Here is a 21,707-nt window from a genome sequence, read left to right as displayed (position 1 = left end):
TATGTGCCAGCATGTGTATTTGTGTGCATGTGTGCCTGCAATGACTGTCCTTTGTCTTTTGTGCACTGCACTTTATCAAGGAAAACCAGAGCTGGATGGTAGGTAGAGGGGTAAAAACAGATTTTATTAAGGACTATTGAAATAGGGGAAAAGTGATCAGCATGGAACCTGGAGTTCTGTGCAGAACCCCATGTAAAGTTGAGCTCTGAAAACAGTATGGGCCAGTGGGGATTTATAGCCAAAGAGTAGAGTGGTGGTAGGGAGTGAGTGATGGGAAATTACTAAGAGGAAACACCTTAGTAGCAGGGGACAGAAGGTATGGTTAAAACCAACCAGCAGGATTCTTGCTAAACTTGAATAATGCAGAGATAAAAATGGAAGCCAAAGCCCTGGTTGGAAAGGTCAGGGAGCCTGAGCAGTTAGGTCAAAGAGAAAACATTTATCAACCCTGCTCCCTAACGGAAGAGAGATTTTTTTTTTCCCTCTTAAACTCCCTTTTTCCTTTGTCCTGTGGGTGTTCTGTTAAAGACAAACTTACTATGATGTGCTTGTTAAAATGGTAAGCAAGACTTTATGAAAGACAATAGCAACAGCAGAGGGAAACAGGGGTCATCTCTGAATGCAGCTGAGACAGCTGGGAATCTGTATCCAAGGAGCAGGATGATGGGGTCAGTGATGGAAAATCACTGAGAGGCACCAGAGGAGGGGGCTTCTTGCTAAACTGGCCTAATATAGGGTCAAGGGCATATATTTATTAAAGCTGGGGGATGAGGAATGGGAGTACTGTGAAATTCTCAGTACTCCCATTCTAAAACTCTGGAGCTGGCCAAAGACTGGCCTACTGCTCCAGGAAACCTGACTGGGGTTGGTGAGAGAGAGAGTCTTGGTCAGTTTTAGGGAAACATTTGTGCCTCTTATTGAAGATAAGCCGAGGTGCCCTAATGACCTCATGTTCTCACTCCATCTGCAAAAGGATGCCGAGAGAATGCTGCAGAGAGCCCAGAGCTCCAGGCAGAGGGTGTGGCGGGACACTTTTCCTTCCATAGGAGCCATGGATGCTGTGGAACTAGCCAGAAAACTGCAGGAGGAGGCCACATGCTCCATTTGCCTCGACTACTTCACAGACCCCGTGATGACTGCCTGCGGCCACAACTTCTGCCGAGAGTGCATCCAGCTGACCTGGGAGAAGGCCAAAGGCCAGAAAAGGAGGAGGAAGCAGAAGGGCTCCTTTCCCTGCCCTGAATGCCGTGAGCTCTCTCCGCAGAGGAACTTGCGACCCAACCGTCTGCTGACCAAGGTGGCTGAGATGGCACGGCAGCATCCCAGCCTACAGAGCAGGGACTTGTGCCAGGTGCACAAGGAGCTGCTCAAACTTTTTTGTGAGGATGACCAGAGCCCCATCTGCGTCATCTGCAGGGAGTCTCAGGAACACCGGCCCCACAGGGTGGTCCCTATTGAGGAAGCTGTGCAGGAATACAAGGTGGGCCTGGGCTGCGGGCAAGGGCAGGGGGACAAGTCGGTCCAAGTGTGTGCACGTGTCAAGGAGTGTATTAGGCAGGAGAATAGCTGTTGTAACAAACAGCCCCACATGCAGGACCATACAGTGGATGTGTCCCCACACTCCCATGACAAAACAGGCTGGTGGCCAGGCCATCACAGTGTCACCTCTATGATTATTCAGGAGTCCAGACTGACAGAGCCCCTACTCAAGCCCATCCACATTCCTTGGTCTTTATGCGTTCATCTGTGTGGGCAGGCCAGGCAACCTTATATTAGGCAGGGGAGGGAAGCCTTTTTCTTCCATCCACCCAAAGCTTTTTGACCGGGGGCCCATAAATTAGACTGAATGAAGACAAATCAATGAGAAAGGGAAACCATTTATTAACATGTGCATGAGGTAAGAGTCACTTGGGAGAAACAGCAGGTGTTAAAAAAAAAAAAAAAAAAAAGGTCAGAACTTTGGCTTATCTAGCATCTTAAGAATACAATTGCAAGTAGATTCCAAAGCAAAAGGACAAAGGCAGAAGTTTCAGGCTCCCAAAGGTGGCAGACTGTAGGAAAGGGTTTCAGCCAAAGGGTCTCAGTCCACTTGGGCTGCTGTAACAATACAACAGATTGGGTAGCTTATAAATAGAAATGGATTACTCACGGTTGGAGGCTGAAAATCTAAGATCAGGGTGCCAGCACAGGCAGGTGAGAGCCCATTTCTGGTTCATAGAGAGCCAACTTCTCACTGTGTCTTCACATAGAAGAAGGGGAGAGGGAGCTCTCTGGAATCTCTCTTATAAGGGCACTAATCCCAAGGCCCCATCTGCCATCACATTGAGGTTCAACATATGAATTTGCGGGGGAGGGACACAAACATTCAGACCACAGTAAAAGTAAATATATAGGGAGAAACTAAAGGAAGGGTTATTAGTGCAAGTCTATCTTGGCACCAATTTTTTGTTTTTGTTTTGTTAGGGCTGCACCTGCATCATATGGAAGTCTCAGGCTAGGGGTCAAATTGGAGCTGCAGCTGCTGGCCTACACCACAGCCACAGCAATGCCAGATCCAAGCCGCGTCTGTGACCTACATCACAGCTCACAACACTGGATCCTTAATCCACTGTGCAAGGCTAGGGAGCGAACCCACATCCTCATGGATACTAATCGAGTTTGTTACCGCTGAGCCACAATGGAACTCCATTAGCACCAATTTTCCATCTACTTCATGAGCACAAAATATCCCCAGAGAGTTGCTTTCATCATATAATGGGAGCCCTGGGAAGGCATCTTTCTACATCTTTGATTCTCAATTGCCTCCATCTCAAAGTAATCCTTTGGCATATTTGAGGTGGCATATTTCCATCCCCTGCACCCCACTGGAATGGTCTTTGGGGTGGACGCAGCTTCAGAGGGCACCATCTAGATGTGGGGCCTACTGACCCCAAATCCCATGGCCCATGTGTCCCACAGTTTAAATTGGAGAAGGACATGGAATACCTGCGAGAAGAGATGATGAAAACCGGGAACTTGCAGGCCAAGGAGGAACAGACCTTGGCAGAGTGGCAGGCAGGTGCTGGGAACCACATATGGGAGCTGAACAGGGTTGGGAAGCCCCAGCCAGGCCCCAGAGCACCAACAGGAGCTCCTGAGCCTGTGGAAACTCTGGAGGTGGGAATCCCTGTCCTGTGTGGATAAGAACATGGGACCCCAGAAATGCAGTCATTTCCCAGGTCACAGAATTCCTGCAGAGTCAAGATTGAGAACAGTGCCCTCAGCACAGACTGGCCATTTCAGAAACACAAGGAGCAAGGGCACAGATGCTTGGACTTGCCATTTGGAGCTGAGTAAAATTGACAGGGCAGGGGGCCTCTACATGGCCCAGCTCCCGCCCCTGCCAAGTTTGCTGGTTTTCTGTGGGTCACTGGGGTCCAGGGGAGAGGTGCCATTGTTGCCAGAGCTGCCTTTCCAAGCTGGTGGGTTCAGTTGATGGGTGAAGTTCTTGGAAGCAGGTGCTAGGGGTGGTGGGTCCCTCACTTCCAGGATCCTTCCCCCAACCACTGCAGGAGAAGGTGAAGGAGAGAAGGGAGCACATTATGGTTGAGTTTGAGAAGATGGACCTCTTCCTGATGGAGGAGAAGCAGCGCCTCCTCCAGGCCCTGAAGAAGGAGGAGGAAGAGATGGTAGCAAAGCTGCAGAAGAGCATAGCCTTGCTGGAGCAGCAGAGTCACTCCTTGGAGATGCTGTTACTGCAGCTGGAGGACAAGAATGAGCGCACACCACTTCAGAAGCTGCAGGTGAGGTAGGCAGACCTGCTTACCTGGCTAGGGGTGGGGATGTGGGCATGAGCTCTGGCTCAGTTGTAGTCAGGGCGACCTGACCTGTGGCAACAGATACTGGTCAACAGGGATCGCTCTCAGTCAGCTCAAGCTGCATAACAAATACCATAGACCAGATGGTTTAAACAACAGACATTTCTCACCCTGGAAGCCTGAGATCAAGTTGTGGGCGAAAATCAGAATCATCTCTCCTGAGGCTTGTCTCCTTTGCTTGTAAACAGTCATCTTCTCCCAGTGTCCTAACATGGCCATTCCTCTGTATGTCTGTGCCCTGATCTCTTCTTATAAGGACATCAGTCAGATTGGATTAGGGCCCACCCTAATGACTTAATTTTATCTTAATCACATCTTTAAGACCCCATCTCCAAGTACAGTCAGTCTACAGTCTGAGTTAGGGGGTTAGGGCTTTACGAAGATGAATGGTGTGTGTGTGTGGTGGTGGGGGGGGGTTACTCAATTCAGCCCATGACAGGCTCTAATCCTAGAGACCTGTATCCATACCCTTCCTAGCCCAGGGATGAGGCCTGAGGGCAGCTATCTTCCACACAGTGACACGGGGCACAATGGCTCAAACAGACAACCTTCTGACTTCACATGCAGAAGCAAGATACATGATTGCACCTGCTAGCTATGGAAGTAGGGAAAAGGCTGCCATGAATAGACCTGCACACCAAGGCTCTGAAAAGGGCAGTTATGTTAGCCAAAAAGTGGGTAACTGGCTATCAAGTGTGTGGAGTGGTGGAATCCACAGCAAAAAATACGTTTCACACTACATTACATACACATTCATAGGAACATATTTTTACAACTGAAGTAAATACCACATGTAGGGTATCTATATCTCCCAGTGTGCCTGGGTCGGTCCCAGTTTTATGCCTGTTATCCTGGCATTCTATGGGTTTTGTCCCCCCATAAGTGTCCTGGTATAGACAACAGGCTATACTCTCACCCTGACTTTGGGAAATATTTTGTCTTCTATCAAAAAGCATCCTGTTTCCGACTAACTGACTCCTAACCCACTCAGGCTGAAGGCCCACAGGGTGAAAGTTTGGTCTCCTATGCCTCCATGGCACATAACAAGCGGGACAGCTTCCCTGTGTCCTCACTCATTGTGATGGGGAAGAGCAGAAGGCCTGGGAGAGTCAGATGCATGATCGCTGTGTACAGCCAAAAGATAGGGTTTCACTCTGGAAACTAGAAACAGGGCCATGGGAAAACATCATAAACCCCTCCTATAGGAGGCTCTACCTGCCAGTCGACACGGGGTGCTCCAGAACACCCCAGATTCCTAATGAGACCTCACCAATCTCTCTTCCCCTGTTCATGTCTTTTGAAGGATATGAAGGACCTCCTCAGCAGGTACGTGGCCACCATTGGTGGAGGTGGTGATGGGTGCAGGGAGGACTGCGAGTGGGGCCAGAGGGGAGAGTGATACCTGTCCCCACCGGAGGAAGAACAACCTGAGTGTGCAGTACCCAGAGGCCACAACCACCAAGCTGAAGACAGTCTGTAGGGTCCCAGGGCAGATAGAAGTGCTCAAGAATTTCCAAGGTAAGTGGAGGCCCAGGTGCTCTTGGCAATGCCCCGCCCTGCTCCTAGCCACTCAAGGCAAGAGACACCAAATGAGGGAGGTCTCAAACACACCGCCCAATGCCCAAATGGTTCCCCAGCCCATCTCCTTGGCACCAGTAATATCCACAGTTGGGGTATGGGGTCATGCAGTAACTCCAGTTTCAAAGCTGAACTCAGCCAAAGGGAAGCCTGGGTGGGGGTTAGGGTGAATGGGGGATTATTCAGCCCCTGTTAGGGCCTTGCCCTCCCCTCTTAGACCCTGAAAGTTCCCTCTCCCCTCCACCCTGGGCCTGTCTCCAGAGGATGTGATGCCTGATCCCACCACCGCATACCCCTACCTCCTCTTGTATGAGAGCCGCCAGAGACGCTACCTGAGCACCCCAGTGGATGGCACAGCCTGTGGCAAGGACAGGTTCCTAGCCTACCCCTGCGTGGTAGGCCAAGAGACTTTCTCCTCAGGGAGGCACTACTGGGAGGTGGGCATGAACCTCACTGGTGATGCACTGTGGGCCCTGGGCGTGTGCAGGGACAATGTGAGCCGGAGGGGCAGGGTCCTCAAGTCCCCTGAAAATGGGTTCTGGGTGGTGCAACTATGCAAGGGAAAGAGATATGCACCTACCATGTCTGCCCTGATTCCCATTACGCTTACCGAGCCCCCCAGCCACATGGGCGTCTTCCTGGACTTCGAGGCGGGAGAGGTGTCCTTTTACAATGTGAACAATGGGTCTCACCTGCATACCTACTCCCAGCCCGCCTTTCCTGGCCCCCTGCAGCCCTTCTTCTGCCTTGGGGCCCCCAAATCGGGCCAGATGGTCATCTCTACAGTGACTCTGTGGGTGAAGGGATAGAGGGTCAAGCAGGGGGAGCTTGGGCAGCCTTGTTTTTTCCAGAAGGTGAGGTGGTCCAGCTCAGCAAGGCCCATCTGCCCTACTTACCTCACATGGAGCATCTGCGGGCCATTGGCTGTGCAGAGTTGTTTCACAAAACGGAAATATAATCTTGATTAAAGCAGTTAAACATTTAGCGACTATATTTTCTATATGGAGATGCTTCATAGAAAACTTTCATAAGTTTCATAGCGGGTCCCTTTCTAAATACATATGTACAAGGCACAGTGTGGTGCAGTTTTCTTTAGCTATGTCCCCGACTCTCCTCTTAGGGATGTTGCCATTCATTGGCTCCTCCGAGGTTTAAGGGTTTGCTTATATGTACAGCCAAGGCCTCAGGTGTTCACTTTCTTTGCCTCCTCCAAATTCTGTATTTGGGTCCTTCACAGAGGGAAAATGAAAGTGAAGAGATTTTTCAAGCATAACTTCTAAAAGCCTCAGAGCTGCGCACCCTCTACCCTTGGAACTTGCAGGGACAAAATTCAAAGAATAGGATCAAAGGAGGGTCCTTTCCTTTCACTCCCTCTCAGTGGTCCCCACCCCGCAGTTTCAAAAACACTAAAACCCAGGTAACAGTTGCCTGCAACCCCAGAATTCTGATCAATGTAATCCTACCCCAACAAGACCAAAGTCCCTGCAGGCCAAGTTCCTCACCCCATATGTTCTGATTATCTCCTGGCCTGGGGGCACATGAGGACACCCTGGAACACTGGGGACGAATTAAGGCTCCCCACCACAGCCTCGGCCTCCTTTTGTTTTTGAGGTCTCTACGCTTTGCAGAGAGCCTAGTGATGGTGCAAGGTACTCCCCTGGCCGGGCCTCTGCACCCCGACCTTTCGCCAACTGCGAGGGAAGACACAGGGCAGCGGGACACTGGAGCAGCCCCTGTAGCTAGGCGACCACGGCTAGGTCACCGGGGGAGGAGTCTCCAATTCTGTCTCGCCAGCGGGCCGCGTGACAGGCTACAGCCAATCCAAGCGGCGGGGCGGGGAGAAACAGCTGCTTCCTACTTCCGCCCCTTCGGTTCCTCTTCCGGCTCTCGTACGGAAGCTCTAGGCCCTGGGTCCCCGAAGCCACCGCAGATCCGCAACTGTACACTCCGCATCCCTGTAGTCACACAGCTTCGGACCCCAGAGCTTCTGCGGCCCGAAGCTCCCCGAGTCCCCTGGTATCTGCACGTCGCGTTCCTGGAACCCCGCGTCCCTGCGCGCTCCCCAAAGTCCCGGCAGCGGCCCGCCACCGCCCGACTCGGCGGAGAACGGTGCTTTCCTCCGTTACATCGGTGCTATGGCCGCCCCCGACTTGTCCACCAACCTCCAAGAGGAGGCCACCTGCGCAATCTGCCTCGACTACTTCACGGACCCGGTGATGACCGACTGCGGCCACAACTTCTGCCGCGAGTGCATCCGGCGCTGCTGGGGCCAGCCCGAGGGCCCGTACGCGTGTCCCGAGTGTCGCGAACTGTCCCCGCAGAGGAACTTGCGACCCAACCGCCCGCTCGCCAAGATGGCCGAGATGGCGCGGCGCCTGCACCCACCGTCGCCCGTCCCCCAGGGCGTGTGTGCCGCACACCGCGAGCCACTGGCTGCCTTCTGCAGTGATGAGCTGCGCCTGCTGTGCGCGGCCTGCGAGCGCTCGGGGGAGCACTGGGCGCACCGCGTGCGGCCCCTGCAAGACGCTGCAGAGGATCTCAAGGTGTGAGCAAATCAAGGGCCTGGCCGGGGAGCGGTTGTGGGGGCGCGTCCTGGCCCATGGTATGGGCCCAGGTCCCAGCCTGTCCCTAACCGGCACCCAAGCGGGACTGGAGCCCCGCCTACCAGTGAGGAGCAGGCCTGGGCGGGGCGGGGGTGGGTGTGCTTTCTGAGGTCTAGGTCCCACAGTGACAGTGAGAGGGCTGTCTGGCCGGGGAGGTGGGGGGCGGGGGCGGGGGCGGGGGCGGAGGCGGGGACTGGGCGGGTTTGACTGACCATTGGCAGCGATGGAGCCAGGAACAGGAAAAAGTGGGAAGACAATTTCAGAGATGACTGGTCACAGATGGACGTGCACGGATGAGCACTCAGCCCTTAGACTGGTGTGGGCCAGGCAGGGCCATGGCCAGACGCCAGTGCTAATGTCCTGGTGAGAAGAGAGGGGAAGGCAGTCAGAAAGCCACTGCAGAGCTCTAGGCTGGGAACAATGAGCCATTGCCCTGGGAGGCAGATGCCAGGGCTCCCCAGGCTTTCCCAGTGGCATACTTTGCCCTTCTTTGACTCCAGGTTGAGATGCCTTATTTCTCTGTTCTGGAAATGCATTTCCTTAAAATCCAAACCAACACCAGAACTCTGCTAAGAGCCTCAGGGCGAACACTCACCTGGCCCACCCTAGCTAGTTGCCTACCAAATTCCTCACTGGCCTGCTGGTGAGTTTGCTGCAGAAATCCAAGATATTGAGTACATGGGTGGTATCTTTCACACTTTTTGATTTTGCTTGTGTTTTGCTAAATAGCCAGTAGTGTTTGCTGAAGTATATCAAGTACACAGTTTAGTCAACATTAGAATCAATACTATGTCGCTATCATAAGAAAAGCTTCTGGGACAACAGGATAAACCCATAGCCCAACCTATATCACTGGATTTCTCTTGACACAATCCTACAGTTTTCTTCTCATTTTGAGTTATGTATACAGGAACATTCATTCCTTGTGTCAGTCTAGCATATATGCACTCCCATCACTGAGTACCCAGTCAGAATGCAGAAAGTGACCAAAAGAGCAGAGAATAACCAGCAGCTCTCTAGAGGCCTCTACCAGCTGACCTGATAGAGTCTCATGGGATAGCACTTAGCCCTCTCTAGCATAGGGGAGAAAAAACCTTTTCTCTACTGTGTTATGTTCTATAACTGAGGCTTGCAAGTCAAAGTGACAAAAGAGGTTAACAAGTAAAAACATAATTTTATTCATGTTTTACATTATATATGGCATAAGGGTTTCATAGGAAAGAACTGGTTAGACTGAGGAAGTGGTTAATATTCCATTAACACTTAATGGAAGGATGATAAATTGTGGAGAAGCAGCTAGGCAGAGGAAAGGGGATTTGGGCTTCTAGGGCCAATGAATTGTGAGGACTAAGATTGGGGTTATTTGAGTAAGATTTGTTTAGATAGAGTCACCTCAGTATCAACAACTCTTTTCTGGGTGATGAGTGCTCTCCCCTTCTTGGTACAGGGTGGGCACCCTTTTCATGGAAAATTTGTGCCTTTCCTTTAGGGAGAAAGGAGGAGGGCAGAGCTACTGTTTTCCAGTCACCTTTAGCTCTAAATTTTGATGCCATAGTGGCATATTTTGAGATGGCATGTCCCAGTCCCATCACTATACAAAGTGCTCACTTTGTCTTAATGCTGGGGATGCCCCTGCAAACTGCTCTTATCTGGGCTGTGGCTGGTATTTGCACAGCCTGGCAGTACTGGCTTTAGAAAGTGCAACCTCCCAGGGGCCTGGTGCATCTAGAACAAGGATGAGTCCCCACAAGCACCACTGCTATCAATTCCTGTGATGGTCCTTCAGACCCTCCTACATCCTAGGCCTCCTGGCTCTCCCAGGTGCCAAGTGTGTCAAACTGTGTTGAAGTAAACATCAGGCATAGGCTTGAAATCTGGACCTGGCAGCCAGATAAAAATGTGCCCTTCTGTCAGTACTGCAGCTTGTTCCAATTAGCTGAAACTCAGAAAGCCCAGGGCACAGAGAGGCAAAGGGGTTTGGAAGAAGAAAATGTGGTTTTGTGCTAGCAAGTTGGGTTGTGGGAAGATTGCCCTGAGATGAGAGAGGGGTGGGAGCAACAGAGAAAAGAAATTCAGGAGTTCCTGTTGTAGCTCAGTGGTTAATGAATCTGACTAGGAACCATGAGGTTGTGGGTTTGATCCCTGGCCTTGCTCAGTGGGTTAAGGATCTGGTGTTGCCGTGAGCTGTGGTGTAGGTTGCAGACGTGGCTCGGATCCCACATTGCTGTGGCTCTGGTGTAGGCCTGTGGCTACAGCTCTGATTTGACCCCTAGTCTGGGAACCTCCATATGCTGCGGAAGCGACCCAAGAAATCGCAAAAAAAAAAAAAAGGAAAGAAATTCAGACAAGGGGCAGTGGCTGGTGGCTGATTTGGGCAGTGGTAGGAAGGCCATTATGGTTAGAGGGCATTTCCCAGAAAACTTGAGTTTGTTCCACCTGTCATGTCCCAGACCCAGTTTTCTGTGACCCTGCCATCTGAGTTGAGGCTTAGCTGGAGTTGGGCATGGACCAGGGAGAAGGCCTGGACTGGCTGGGGTCATCTGGTCTCACCTCCCTACAGGGAAAGCTGGAGCAATCTCTGGAGCGTCTGCGGAAGCAAATGGAGGATGCGCTACTGTTCCAAGCCCAGGCAGAGGAGACTTGCTCCTTGTGGCAGGCAGGTGGCCAGTCACCCGGTGTGATCGGGGGCAGGGAATGTGAGGGCCCCTTCCTCACAAGGCTACTGTTCATACTCAACTTCATGCTTCTTATAAGGCAGCACCCCTGCTCCAGACCCCATGTAGAATCCACTTTAGAGGGTGGGTTTGGGATTTGGGAGCTACAGGGAATGGGAGCTTGAGGAGCTTGGGTGGTGAGAGTAGAAGCTGGGGAGGTAGGAAGTTCCCTTTGTGGCTTAGCGGTTAATGATCCCAACTAGGATCCATGAGAATGTGGCTTCCATCCCTGGCCTCCCTCAGTGGGTTAAGGATCTGGTGTTGCCACGAGCTGTGTTGTAGGTCGCTGACATGGCTCAGATCTGGTGTTGCTGTGGCTATGGCGTAGGCCAGAAGCTGTAGCTCCAATTCAACTCCTAGCCTGAGAACTTCCATATGTCACAAGTGCAGCCCTAAAAAGCAAAAATTTAAAAATAATTTGGGGAGGTACTTGGTGTTAGATGGCCCTAGGTGGTGGATTTGGGGATTGCAGGGCCCTGAGTGGTTGATTTGGGGATTAGGGAGGGATGGCATGGGGGCCCTAGGTGGTGGATTTGGGATCAGGAAGGGATAGATGTAGGGGAACCAGGATTGGGGGTCATGGTGGCTCCAGGTCCCAGGCCCTCAGCTGTCCTCCCCGGCCCCCACAGAAAATGGTGGAGACCCAGCGGCAGAATGTGCTGACAGAGTTCGAGAGGCTGCGCCGACTGCTTGTGGAGGAAGAGCAGCGGCTACTGCAGAGGCTGGAGGAGGAGGAGCTGGAGGTACTGCCCCCATTGCGGGAGAGCGCAGCCCGCCTCGGACAGCAGAGCGCCCAGCTGGCCGAGCTTATCACTGAGTTGGAGGGGCGCTGCCAGCTACCAGCGCTGGGGTTACTGCAGGTGAGCTGACACCCATTCCTGGGGGTGGGCTTGTGGGGAGCTCAGGGGAAGGCCAGGAGTAGGAAAGGTAAGTAGCAAAGGAGAGGAGGCATTGAGCAGAGCAGGCTGACTGACTTTGGAGCTTTCCTAGACCTCCCAGGTCCTCACCAGCTAGTCTCCTTCTTGTGAAATGTGAGGGTTGGACACTGATGCTGAACTGCACAAACTGCTGTTAGCTCCTGTCTAGGAGCCCACTGGGGGCTGGCCAGACCACAGGGTGGGTGGCATTCCAGGATCCAGGGCCAATGGGTCTCTACCCAGCTCTCTGAAGGTTTAGGCCCACTGGGCTGAGAGGAAAGGCCAGCAGGTCTTTCATAAGGATTCTTGCCAGGGCCCAGTGCTGCCCTTGGGGAATCTTCTCGGCTCCTGGCCCCAACAGTGTGTGCCATTAGGTGGGAGCCAGAACACAGCCTTTGTGACCCAGGGGGCTTCCTGTGGGAGGTGACCTTCCTTGAAGCCTAAGAGCTGAGTGGACTTTCGAGGACCAGTGAGAGGCTCCTGGCTGCTGTAAATTGAGTTCTTTGGCCTTTTCTGAGCCATTGAGTGATTTTTAAGCCCAGTAAGCAGGAAGAATCCCAGGCAAGAGTATAGCAGACATTGAGGGAAATGAGCAGAAGTGGTCTGTGGTCAGTAAAATGGGGGACTAGGCTGGCAGCTGGGAGGTGATAGGGAGCAGCCCTCAAGGATGAGTGAAGGATACTGGAGAAGCTGCAGGAAGCAGAGGCTCTGGGAGGAGGAAGGCTTGGCCCCAGAAGTGAGATGAGAACCACAGATTTACATGAAATACGATTTGGAGTCTGAGCAGAAATGTCCCTGCATGGGGACGGGGTTAATCTCAGCTGGCCTGGCTATATTTTATACCAGTGAGTGGCTGCCTGCCCTCCACTGCCCCCTACCTGCTCCTCACTACCTCATCTGCCCCCAGCTGCTTGCCACTACCTCACTACCTGCCCCCGCCTGCCCTGCTACCTGTCCTTACTGTCCACCACTGCTCCCATCTACACCTCACTGACCTCGGCTGCCCCCTGCCAATTCTCACCTGTCCTCTACTCCCCTCTCTGCTCTCCCACCTGCTAGTATCTCCTGACTCCCTTGTCCTTTCAGTTTCCCTGGCTGGCTAGCTGGCTGCAGGAAGGATGGCCCCCATCTTCCTCCTCCCACCCCAGCTCCAGAGCTCCTCTTGCCTGTGTTAGGGTGGAGATAGGGTCTGCTGCACAGAGGATGTGGGAGAGCAGCCCTGAACTGCCCATGTTCACTGGGACAAGTTGGGGAGGTCAGGTGGGCTTGTACCTTCAGCCCACAGTGTCCATCATGAAGCCTACTCAGGGAGCACCCAGCCTTAGTTCCTGGTTCCTGGTGCCTGGAGGTGGGTGTTGTGCATGCATCCCCTGGAGTTTGGGAGAGTTCAGGAGCCCACCCCTACAGGTCTCAGCTGGGGCAGAGAATGGGATTCTGGCTGCCCTCCAGGCTTCCCCCAGTTGCTGTTATTCATGACCATAGAGCATCTTCCTAAAGGCATGGGTCTGAGTCCCCACTGCCTAGAGAAGCCAGAGGCTTCCATGAGGCCTTCGCGGGACAGGCAGAGACCTGGTCTGTCCCTCTTCTGCTGTCCTTTCTCGCATATAGTGTGTCTACACACAGGCTGTTTCTTTTCTTTTTTTTTTTTTTTGCTTTTTTAGGGCCACACCCACATGCAGCATATTCCCAAGCTAGGGGTCCAGTCAGAGCTGCAGCTGCCGGCCTTCACCATAGCCACAGCAATGCGGAATCCAAGCTGCGTCTGTGATCCACACCACAGCTTACGGCAACGCCAGATCCTTAACCTACTGAGCAAGACCAGGGATCGAACCTGCATCCTCATGGATACTAGTCGGATCCGTTTCTGCTGAGCCACAACGGGAACTCCCACTTAGGCTGTTTCTGAGCAGGCAAGCCATTGTGGCAACCAAAACCACCTCTCCCATTTCCCAATGCCAGCAGTGGGCCACCCCTTCCTGTTCGGTAAAATAGCTAACTGCTTTGCACCCAACCCACCCCAGGCTTCTGGTGCCCCAGGTCCTTTGCATGTGCCTCTCCCAGGCCTGTACCGTGTCCCCTCTATCTCCTGATGAACCCTCTTTAAGCTTTGGAAACCCATGTCTCCATTTTTCTTTGAAGCCTAGTGTGTTCCCTTCCCGCCAGAATCAGCTGCTGTGTGTGAAGATCCCTTGCTTCAAGGGAAATCTTCGTTGGGCACAATGTCTTGTCTATTTCTGTGTCTCAGCTCTGGTCCAGTAGCTGGTGCACAGTTCGTTGGAAGGACCACATGTGAGGTTCATTTGCTTGACAGTGTGGGCCAGGCCCCTGCTGTTCACCAGGTGCTACTCTAAAAAGACAAGAGATCCGGCCACTTGCTGCCAGGATCCAGTGTTCCAAATTTTGAGTCTCAGTCAGCTCAGGCTGTGTAACACATACCACAGGACTGGGAGGCTCAAACAACAAGTATTTTTTTGTAGTCTCACAGTCCCAGAAGCTGGAAGTCCAAAATCAGGGTGTTGGCAGGGTCATTTTCTCCTGAGGCCTCTCTGCTTGGCATGTAGATGGTCATCGTCTCTCTGAATCCTCACATAGTTTTCCCTCTGTATGTTTCTGTGTTCTGATCTTTTTACAATAAAAGGACACCATCCTGGTGACCTCATTTTAATGTCTAGGGTCACCACTCTAAAGACTCTTATCTCCAAATACAGCCCCATGCTGAGGTCATGGGACTTCGGCTCGAACACATGGATTTGGGAGGACACAGACATCCTATGAAATTTGAGAAAAATGCTTTCTCATATCATCATGGGAGAGAGGAAGATCCAGTCAGAGAGGCCTCATCAGGAAGTTAGGCTGTGAATCAGGACCTGAGGGAGGGCAGCCGGCACAGGCCGGGTGGGAGCACCTGCAGGACAAGTGGGCAGATAAAAGCAGGTGAGGCCGAGGGCACCAGACAACCAGGTGCCCAGAGCCTGGGGGTCAGGAAGTGCTAGGCTGATGTAGCTGTGGCTTCTGGCTCAGGTAGAGACAGCTTTCAGTCCCTGGAGGCTGGGACCTGCCCTACCTGTCCTGGCACTTGAGGCGCTTAGGATTCTAGTGGGTGAGAGAGCTAGCAGCCAGATACCTTGTGCCCTCCAGGTGTGCAGAGGGAATGGGGCCAGGTCTGCAGGGCTGGTTGCTCCCAGAGCTTCCCTCCAGTATCCCCATATTTGAGCCACACACAGGATAGCTCCATAGTTGTTTCTGACTTCCTGAGTGTGTGCATGTCCATCCAGGAGGCTTAGGGGCACTCTGGTGTAGGGTCAGGCTGGGATGAGGGCAGGCCCAGGACCAGGGGATGGGTGCTAAATGTTGTGTGTGTCTCTCCCACAGGACATCAGGGACACCCTGCGCAGGTAGGAGCTTCCGTCCCTCTCTAAGGGAGGTGGGCAGTGTTCCAGGTGGGCCCACTGCAGGGGTGACACTTGTGCTGCCTCTCCAGGGTCCAGGATGTGAAGCTGCAGCCTCCTGAGATAGTGCCTATGGAGATGAGGACAGTGTGCAGGGTCCCAGGGCTGGTGGAGGCCTTGCGGAGGTTCAGAGGTGAGTGCCATGTAGCATGCTGAGGCCAGGGGGATCCCACCCACTGTCTCCAGTCCATAGGAAGTGCTAGTCCTGAGCTCCTGGTGGACTGGGGTCTGTGGTAGGTTTATGATGAAAAACCAGGAGGGGTCAGGGCCATTGGGCAGGAGAAGCAGCTAGGGAAAGGTCAAGTCCTAGCTGTTCACTGATGCATTTAGGAAAAGCGGAGGTGGGACCACCCCTCTGGTGTCAGGTGCCAGAGCACTCATGTGGCCCCAGGCATGGGGAGCCTGGGATGGAAGCTGGCCTGGAACACACATGATTCCCCCCTGGGGACTATAAGAATGGACATGGAAAGCTTCTGGGGTTTCTTTCTGTCCTCTGAAGGAGGATGAATCACAAGGAAGCTTGGACTGCTTTCTGAAATGTTCCAAGGTGCAGCTAGAAGTGGTTAAGTAATCTTTTCAAGTGGAGGGTGGCATGTTTAGTTTGTGATCATTCATAAACTGCAAGGGTGTGCATATCTAGGGAAAATAGCTTCGAGGGTTGACCACTGCTCTCTCTGCAGGCGACATGACCCTGGATCCTGACACCGCCAACCCTGAACTGGTCCTATCAGAGGACAGGAGGAGTGTGCGGCGGGGGGACCTGCGGCAGGCCCTGCCTGACAGCCCCGAGCGGTTTGACCCTGGGCCTTGTGTGCTGGGCCGGGAGCCCCTAACCTCTGGCCGCCACTACTGGGAGGTGGAGGTTGGGGAGCGGGCCAGCTGGGCCCTGGGCGTCTGCAGAGAGAACGCCAACCGTAAGGAGAAGGGCGAGCTCTTTGCTGGTAACGGGTTCTGGATCCTCGTGTTCCTGGGAAGCTACTACAACTCCTCTGAGCGGGCCTTTGCCCCTCTCCGAGACCCACCCCGGCGTGTGGGCATCTTTCTGGACTACGAGGCTGGACATCTGTCCTTCTACAGTGCTAATGATGGATCGCTCTTGTATACCTTTCCTGAGACACCCTTCTCTGGGACCCTGAGGGCCCTCTTCTCACCTCTGTCCAGCAGCCCGACCCCTATGACCATCTGCAGGCTGAAAGGTGGGCCTGGGGACATGCTGGCTCCCCAGTGAGCAGGCCTCTCTTAGCCCCTTGTCCTGCCTTCTGAGCCTTCGAGCCACTTGGAAACTGAGAGGAGGGTGCTTGTCCTCTGAGCTGTGGAAAGCACTTGCAGTACCACTCAGATTATGCATAGCAAAACTGAACTCTTGTCACTGCCACTCCCAGGAAGCCATGTGCAAGTGTGTGGGGGTTGGGCTGTGTCCTCCCTGGGGGCCCTCCAAGGTCATCAGGTCCCTAGACCCCATTCACCAATGTGTTTACCCAAGCCATTTGCAGAACCCTGAGCCCAGGGCCCTGGTACTCTAGCTCCATCCAGCCTCAGTCTGGAATGAGACACCAGGGCCTACAGAATTTTCTCAGGCTGCAGTCTGAGCCCCCCACCCCGACCCCAAACCCTGGGTGTGGGGGCAAACCTCAAGAAAGCTGCCATCCTGTGAAATTCTGGCCAAGAGGTGGTTCCAAGCCCACCAGCCTGTCTTGCAATCTGGTCGTATAAAACTGGTAGGGGTTCTTAATGTGGTTGCCTCATGGGGGTTGGCAGTGGTGGGAGGGCAACAGAGTCCTCAGGAGACAGGTGATATGGGAAAGGCCAAAGGAAGACAACTGGGAGCAAGTCACTAAATAAAGGCGTTGACTAACTAGAACACACAGGCACCCTCAATTCCCCCCAAGGGTGGTCAACTGGGGCTTCTGAATAAAGTTCCTTCCCTGGTACCCAGTGTAGAGATTTGGTTCTGGGATCCTGGAGGTGACTGCAAAGCTCAGAAATAACACAACTTCACAGTTTCTATCTGGGCTGTGCTGAGAACACTTGGCTGATGTTGCCCTCACAAACATCTCTTCACTAGCCCATGGGGCTGTCCCTGAGCTCAGGACCCAGTCTCACCCCTTCCTGGGGCAGAGGGTAAGGCCACAGAGAGCTCTGGCTTACAGGATCCAGGATTTATTTTGCTGTTAAGTTTGGCCCTTCTTCATCCCTCTTAAGAAGGTGTGATCCAGTGTCTCTGTACCCCCAGATTTTATTAATTGTAAGGACCATTCTCATAGTAAATAAACTAACAGTTGTCTGAGTCCTGTTATATTTAAGGTGATGGGTTGGGAAATTCTCCAGAAGGCCCACCCTGGGGGAGGGGATACAAAGGCAAGATGCTCACAGGCAAGTTCAGGGATGTAGCTGCTGCCCGCACAAGTGCAGCAACTCCCAGGTGTGGTCCTCATGTTCTTTGCTCAACATGTGTGTTAATTTCATGCAGGCCCTGTGGGAATCTTTTTTCTTTTTTTCAAATTACATGATAAACATTTCCCATGTTCCACTGTGTTCAATAGCCAGGCTTTTACATTTACTTGGTTACTTATTGACTCATTCTTCGATTCTTGGACTTCTTTCTTATTGTTACTACATATATACCACGTTTGAATATCTTTAACAACACTTCCTCCAAATTATGTACATGGGGAAAGTATTTTTTCAATCAAGTCAAGGTCTGGCTGTTTTTTTGGCTGGGGAATTATTCCCACATGATTTCCCTAGGAACTGGGCCCACTTGAGAATCTGAGCATACTGCTTGGTTCCTGCCTGGAGGAAGAGTTGGACTTTAAGGTTTGGAACTTCCACAATGGCCATTGGAAACTAGGCTGTGGGACAGCCTTGTGGGTTGAGTGAGTACACACCTGTGTCCAGGACACCGGGATGCCTCTGGCTGCAGTTTTAGAACAAAACTGGACACCCAGTTTTGTATAGGGTAGGAAAAATAATTTAACCTTAACCCTTCTGACTTCTTGGCTGAGACCCTGTGATAAAAGACAGGAGGAAAACAAAAAAGTGTATTGACACATATATCTCAGGTATGCATAGGAGAAACCCTGGGAAAATGAGTAATTCAGAGGAGCAGCCTAGATCTCTGGCTTACATAGCATCTTCAACACAGAACAATGTTTATGGAGAAATGACAGGACAGGGAAAGCAGTTTTAGACTTCCAAGGGTGGCAGAACATGCAGGTAAACAAATGGTAGCTAAGACTAGTTGGTAAGGTTTGTTATATGTATATCCCCCTGTGATATCTCCAGACTGATTGGGTATTGAGTTGTCCCCAAACCTTTCCTCTGGAGAGAGGAAAGGATACTTCTGTAAATGTGTGTGCTGCTTTTAGACAGGGGAAAAGGCAAGGAGCTTGTATTTGCTTCTTAACTGCCTCCAGCTCAAATTAATTGTTAATGGAACTAAACTTGGATCTGTATGCCCAAGCTCAGTAAAGCCAATCTACTAACACCAGGTTATGGTGAGGAAAAATGGCAGCATTTTTTATAAAGGCGCCAATATAAGGAGGATGGGTGTCTCTAAGTCCCCAAGCTCCTCAGAGTTTTAGCAAGTGATTTTTAAAAGCCATATTTATTGGGGGAGGGGAGGGATGCCTGTCAAAGAATGTGATCTGCCTTGGATTGGTTAATGGTGAGGTGACAGTGTGGTTAACATAAGTCTTTAGGTGCCAGTAGGTTTGGGGGCTCATGGTCATCTAGTAGTTAATTTCTTCCATCGTGTGGGGTGTGTGTTTGTTTTTTGCCACACCTGAGGCATATGGAAATTTCCAGGCTAGGGGTTGAATCAGAGCTGCAGCTGCCAGCCTATGCCACAGCCATAGCAACGCCAGATCTAAGCTGCATCTGTAGCCTATGTAGCACCTTTTGGCAACACCAATTCCTTAACCCGCTAAGCAAAGCCAGGGATCAAACCTGCATCCTCATGGATACTACTGGGATTCTTAGCCACTGAGCCACAGTGGGAATTCCTGGTGGGGATTTAAGCATCTGCAAAATAACTCAGCAAGTGTGTATCATATACTGTTATCTAATTACATGAGAGAGGAACTATAGCTGAGGATATGGGGGTGGGGTCTGTCCTGGGAGGCCTTGCAGGGTCTTCCTTGGTTATATAATCTTTATGCCAACTGTGATGTTTTGGGTGACATTCTGCTACCCACCACCAGTTGAGGGGAAAATTAGCTTCAGTGACACCTGTTGGCACACAGCCTGAATTTCAACTTTGCACTAGTTAACTCCTGCATCCCCAGAGGTACCACTCAATATTCTAGGCACTGAGAAACCACCATGAACACACAGACTCCTGCTCATGCTCTGATGTCTTTGTGAATGATGGGTAACAATCTATGATATATCCTACACTAGCAGTGGGTGAGCCCCTGCACTAGCAGTATGTGGTCTACTCTAGTTAACTCCTACACTGGCACTAGAGGAGCTCTTGGGCTGACAATGCTGTCTGTTGGTGACTCCTACATTAGCAATGGATGATTTACACTAGCAGTTGACCTCCTGCACTAGCAATAGTTGGGTTCATACACCATCAGTTGGTAAGCTCTTATTTATGCCTTCTGGAGAAAAATAAAGCTGGATGGAAGTAGAATAAGCCAGGACAGTGCAGGATGTGGTCAGCCATTGCTGGTGTTTCCGAAACAAGTATTGCCTACCAAGTTTTAAAATGCCCAGAACCCCTCCCCTCAGGTGACTCAGCAGATCAATGAGGAGGCAGGAAAGAAGTGAAGATAAAAAGCATTCTGGGTTGATCAGTGCTAAAAAAAAATACTCAGGATGGCATGATGGAGAACACAGAAGGAGCAGGTTGTGGCTACTACAATACTTAAGGTATTGGTAAGTATGGTAAAAAGAATATTTGAAAAATAAAAACAGCCCTCCTGGGTCTAATGTGGCTGGTCAGTTCCTTTTGCTTTCCAATCTGTGCCTCTCCTGAGCATGTAATGTATCCACAAGATTGGGTTAAAAGACAAAGGATCTCTTTTCACATGTTTCCTCCACATTAACTTACCGCATCTAACAAGTCTGTGCAGTTACATCCCATTTCACACCTGAGACAAAAGGAGAGAGGAGCTAAATCTCCTGGAGCACTTTAGTGGGGTCTAATTTTCCTACCCTAGCTTCACTCGTTGCAAACATGCAATTCTGTGATTTTCATTAACTTCTCCATTGAGCAATAAGCAATGCTTATGTTGGAATCATTCCCAGAGTGGAGCCTGGCCGGCTGCCTGCAGGGCCAGGCCTTCTGCCCTGCACTGATGTCTTTGGCTGCACCTGCCTCGCCTGCCCTACCGCAGCTGTACCCCCAGTATCTAAAAGCCCTGAGAACTGTCTCAGTGGGCGGTTCTGAGGATGCTGCTGGAGCTGCAAGGGTCTAGGTCCCACCTAGTTCTATCTGTGCTGTGCGATTGCCAGGCGCCTTCCAACGCCCCACACCCTGCTCATGCCCTCGGAAACCCGCTAATCCCCAAGCTCCTGTGCTCGCATGGCCCTCTGTGCCCAACCCCCACCCCCGCCCCCTCCTCACCTCCTCCCTTGCGCCACTCCTGCCTAGCACTTTTCTACTTCCATCCCACTTCCCTCTAGGCTCTCCCTTAGCGTCCCACAAGCACTTCACCACATCCCCTGGGCCCTCTGCCTCTCCATGCCCCATAGGCCCATGGTGGTCCTCACATCCCCGCTGCGGCCTCATGTCCCACGTGCTGCACCTCCATACCCTTCTGAATCCCGCGGTCTGTGTGCTTCTCATCACTCGCTCCCGGTGGTTCTGCACATCCCCCTGCCTTTCCTGGCACCCCTTCTCTCACTTCCCTGCCCGGGGCACCTGCACTGGAAACTGCCCTGCTCAGTCCAGACCTTCCTCTCCCTATCACTCATTTTTTGTAACAACTTTATTGTGTTATAATTTTCACACGATAAAATCCAGCAGCTCCGAGTATGCAATTCAGTGATTTCTGCTAAATCCACCACCACAATCCAATATTGGAACATTTCCATCACCTCAAAGAGACCCCTCCCACCTATTCTATTCTAAGTATTATATAACTGATTTTCAGATGTCAAACCAACCTTACATTTCTGAGATAAATACCATTTGATCCTTTTAAATAAATTTCTGGATTCTATTTGATAATTGTTCAGGATTTTTACATTCATACTTAGGAAGGAATTCGTATGTGGTTTTCTTGTGGTGTCTTTACTCCTTCCTTCATTATTTTCTGAAAGAATTTGTGAAAGGTTACTGTTGTTTCCTTGTACAATGTTTTGTGGAATTTTCCATTGTAGCCCTCTGATTCTAGGCTTATCTTTGAGGAAAGATTTTAAATTACTATTTCGATTTATTTGTTAGGGCCTGTTCAGATTTTTAATTTCGTAAGGAATTTTTATCCTTCTAGGAATTTACCCATTTTATCTAAATCTCTAGCATGAAGTTGTTCAAAGTATTCCTTATTATCCTTTTAGTTATTAAAACGTTGATAATATTTCCTCTTTCATTTTTTATTTTGGCAATTTGTGTATTTTTTTCTTGGTTAGTAAAACTAAC

At 51.4% G+C, this 21,707-nt stretch overlaps 2 protein-coding genes across 3 annotated transcripts; both read left to right on the top strand.

The window, feature by feature from the left end:
• The first annotated feature begins 1,051 nt into the window (after positions 1–1,051).
• Positions 1,052–6,402, top strand: TRIM17 (tripartite motif containing 17). The gene is made up of 6 exons (XM_047776352.1): positions 1,052–1,480; positions 2,959–3,054; positions 3,552–3,782; positions 5,161–5,183; positions 5,275–5,375; positions 5,697–6,402. The coding sequence occupies exons 1-6, from the start codon at positions 1,052–1,054 to the stop codon at positions 6,242–6,244; spliced, it is 1,428 nt and encodes a 475-aa protein (XP_047632308.1). The 3' UTR covers positions 6,245–6,402.
• Positions 6,403–7,290: 888 nt separating this feature from the next.
• On the top strand, positions 7,291–17,405 carry TRIM11 (tripartite motif containing 11). Of its 2 annotated transcripts, XM_047776350.1 has the most exons (6): positions 7,292–7,978; positions 10,599–10,694; positions 11,382–11,612; positions 15,042–15,064; positions 15,151–15,251; positions 15,799–17,405. In XM_047776350.1, the coding sequence occupies exons 1-6, from the start codon at positions 7,571–7,573 to the stop codon at positions 16,344–16,346; spliced, it is 1,407 nt and encodes a 468-aa protein (XP_047632306.1). In that variant the 5' UTR covers positions 7,292–7,570; the 3' UTR covers positions 16,347–17,405. The 2 variants fall into 2 exon arrangements, with proteins under 2 accessions (XP_047632307.1, XP_047632306.1); XM_047776351.1 differs by lacking the exon at positions 10,599–10,694 and having other exon boundaries at positions 7,291–7,978.
• The last annotated feature ends 4,302 nt before the right edge of the window (positions 17,406–21,707 follow it).

This window comes from Phacochoerus africanus, chromosome 4, assembly GCF_016906955.1.
Source record: "Phacochoerus africanus isolate WHEZ1 chromosome 4, ROS_Pafr_v1, whole genome shotgun sequence".
Taxonomy (NCBI): domain Eukaryota; kingdom Metazoa; phylum Chordata; class Mammalia; order Artiodactyla; family Suidae; genus Phacochoerus; species Phacochoerus africanus.
This window is presented reverse-complemented; position numbering and strand designations above follow the sequence as displayed.

Coding starts and splice junctions, on each gene's coding strand:
- TRIM17 (XM_047776352.1), top strand. CDS start 1,052: ATGGATGCTGTGGAACTAGCCAGAAAACTGCAGGAGGAGGCCACATGC. Junction 1,481..2,958: donor AAGCTGTGCAGGAATACAAG/GTGGGCCTGGGC, acceptor TGTGTCCCACAG/TTTAAATTGGAGAAGGACAT. Junction 3,783..5,160: donor CACCACTTCAGAAGCTGCAG/GTGAGGTAGGCA, acceptor TGTCTTTTGAAG/GATATGAAGGACCTCCTCAG.
- TRIM11 (XM_047776350.1), top strand. CDS start 7,571: ATGGCCGCCCCCGACTTGTCCACCAACCTCCAAGAGGAGGCCACCTGC. Junction 15,065..15,150: donor ATCAGGGACACCCTGCGCAG/GTAGGAGCTTCC, acceptor CTGCCTCTCCAG/GGTCCAGGATGTGAAGCTGC. Junction 15,252..15,798: donor GGCCTTGCGGAGGTTCAGAG/GTGAGTGCCATG, acceptor CTCTCTCTGCAG/GCGACATGACCCTGGATCCT.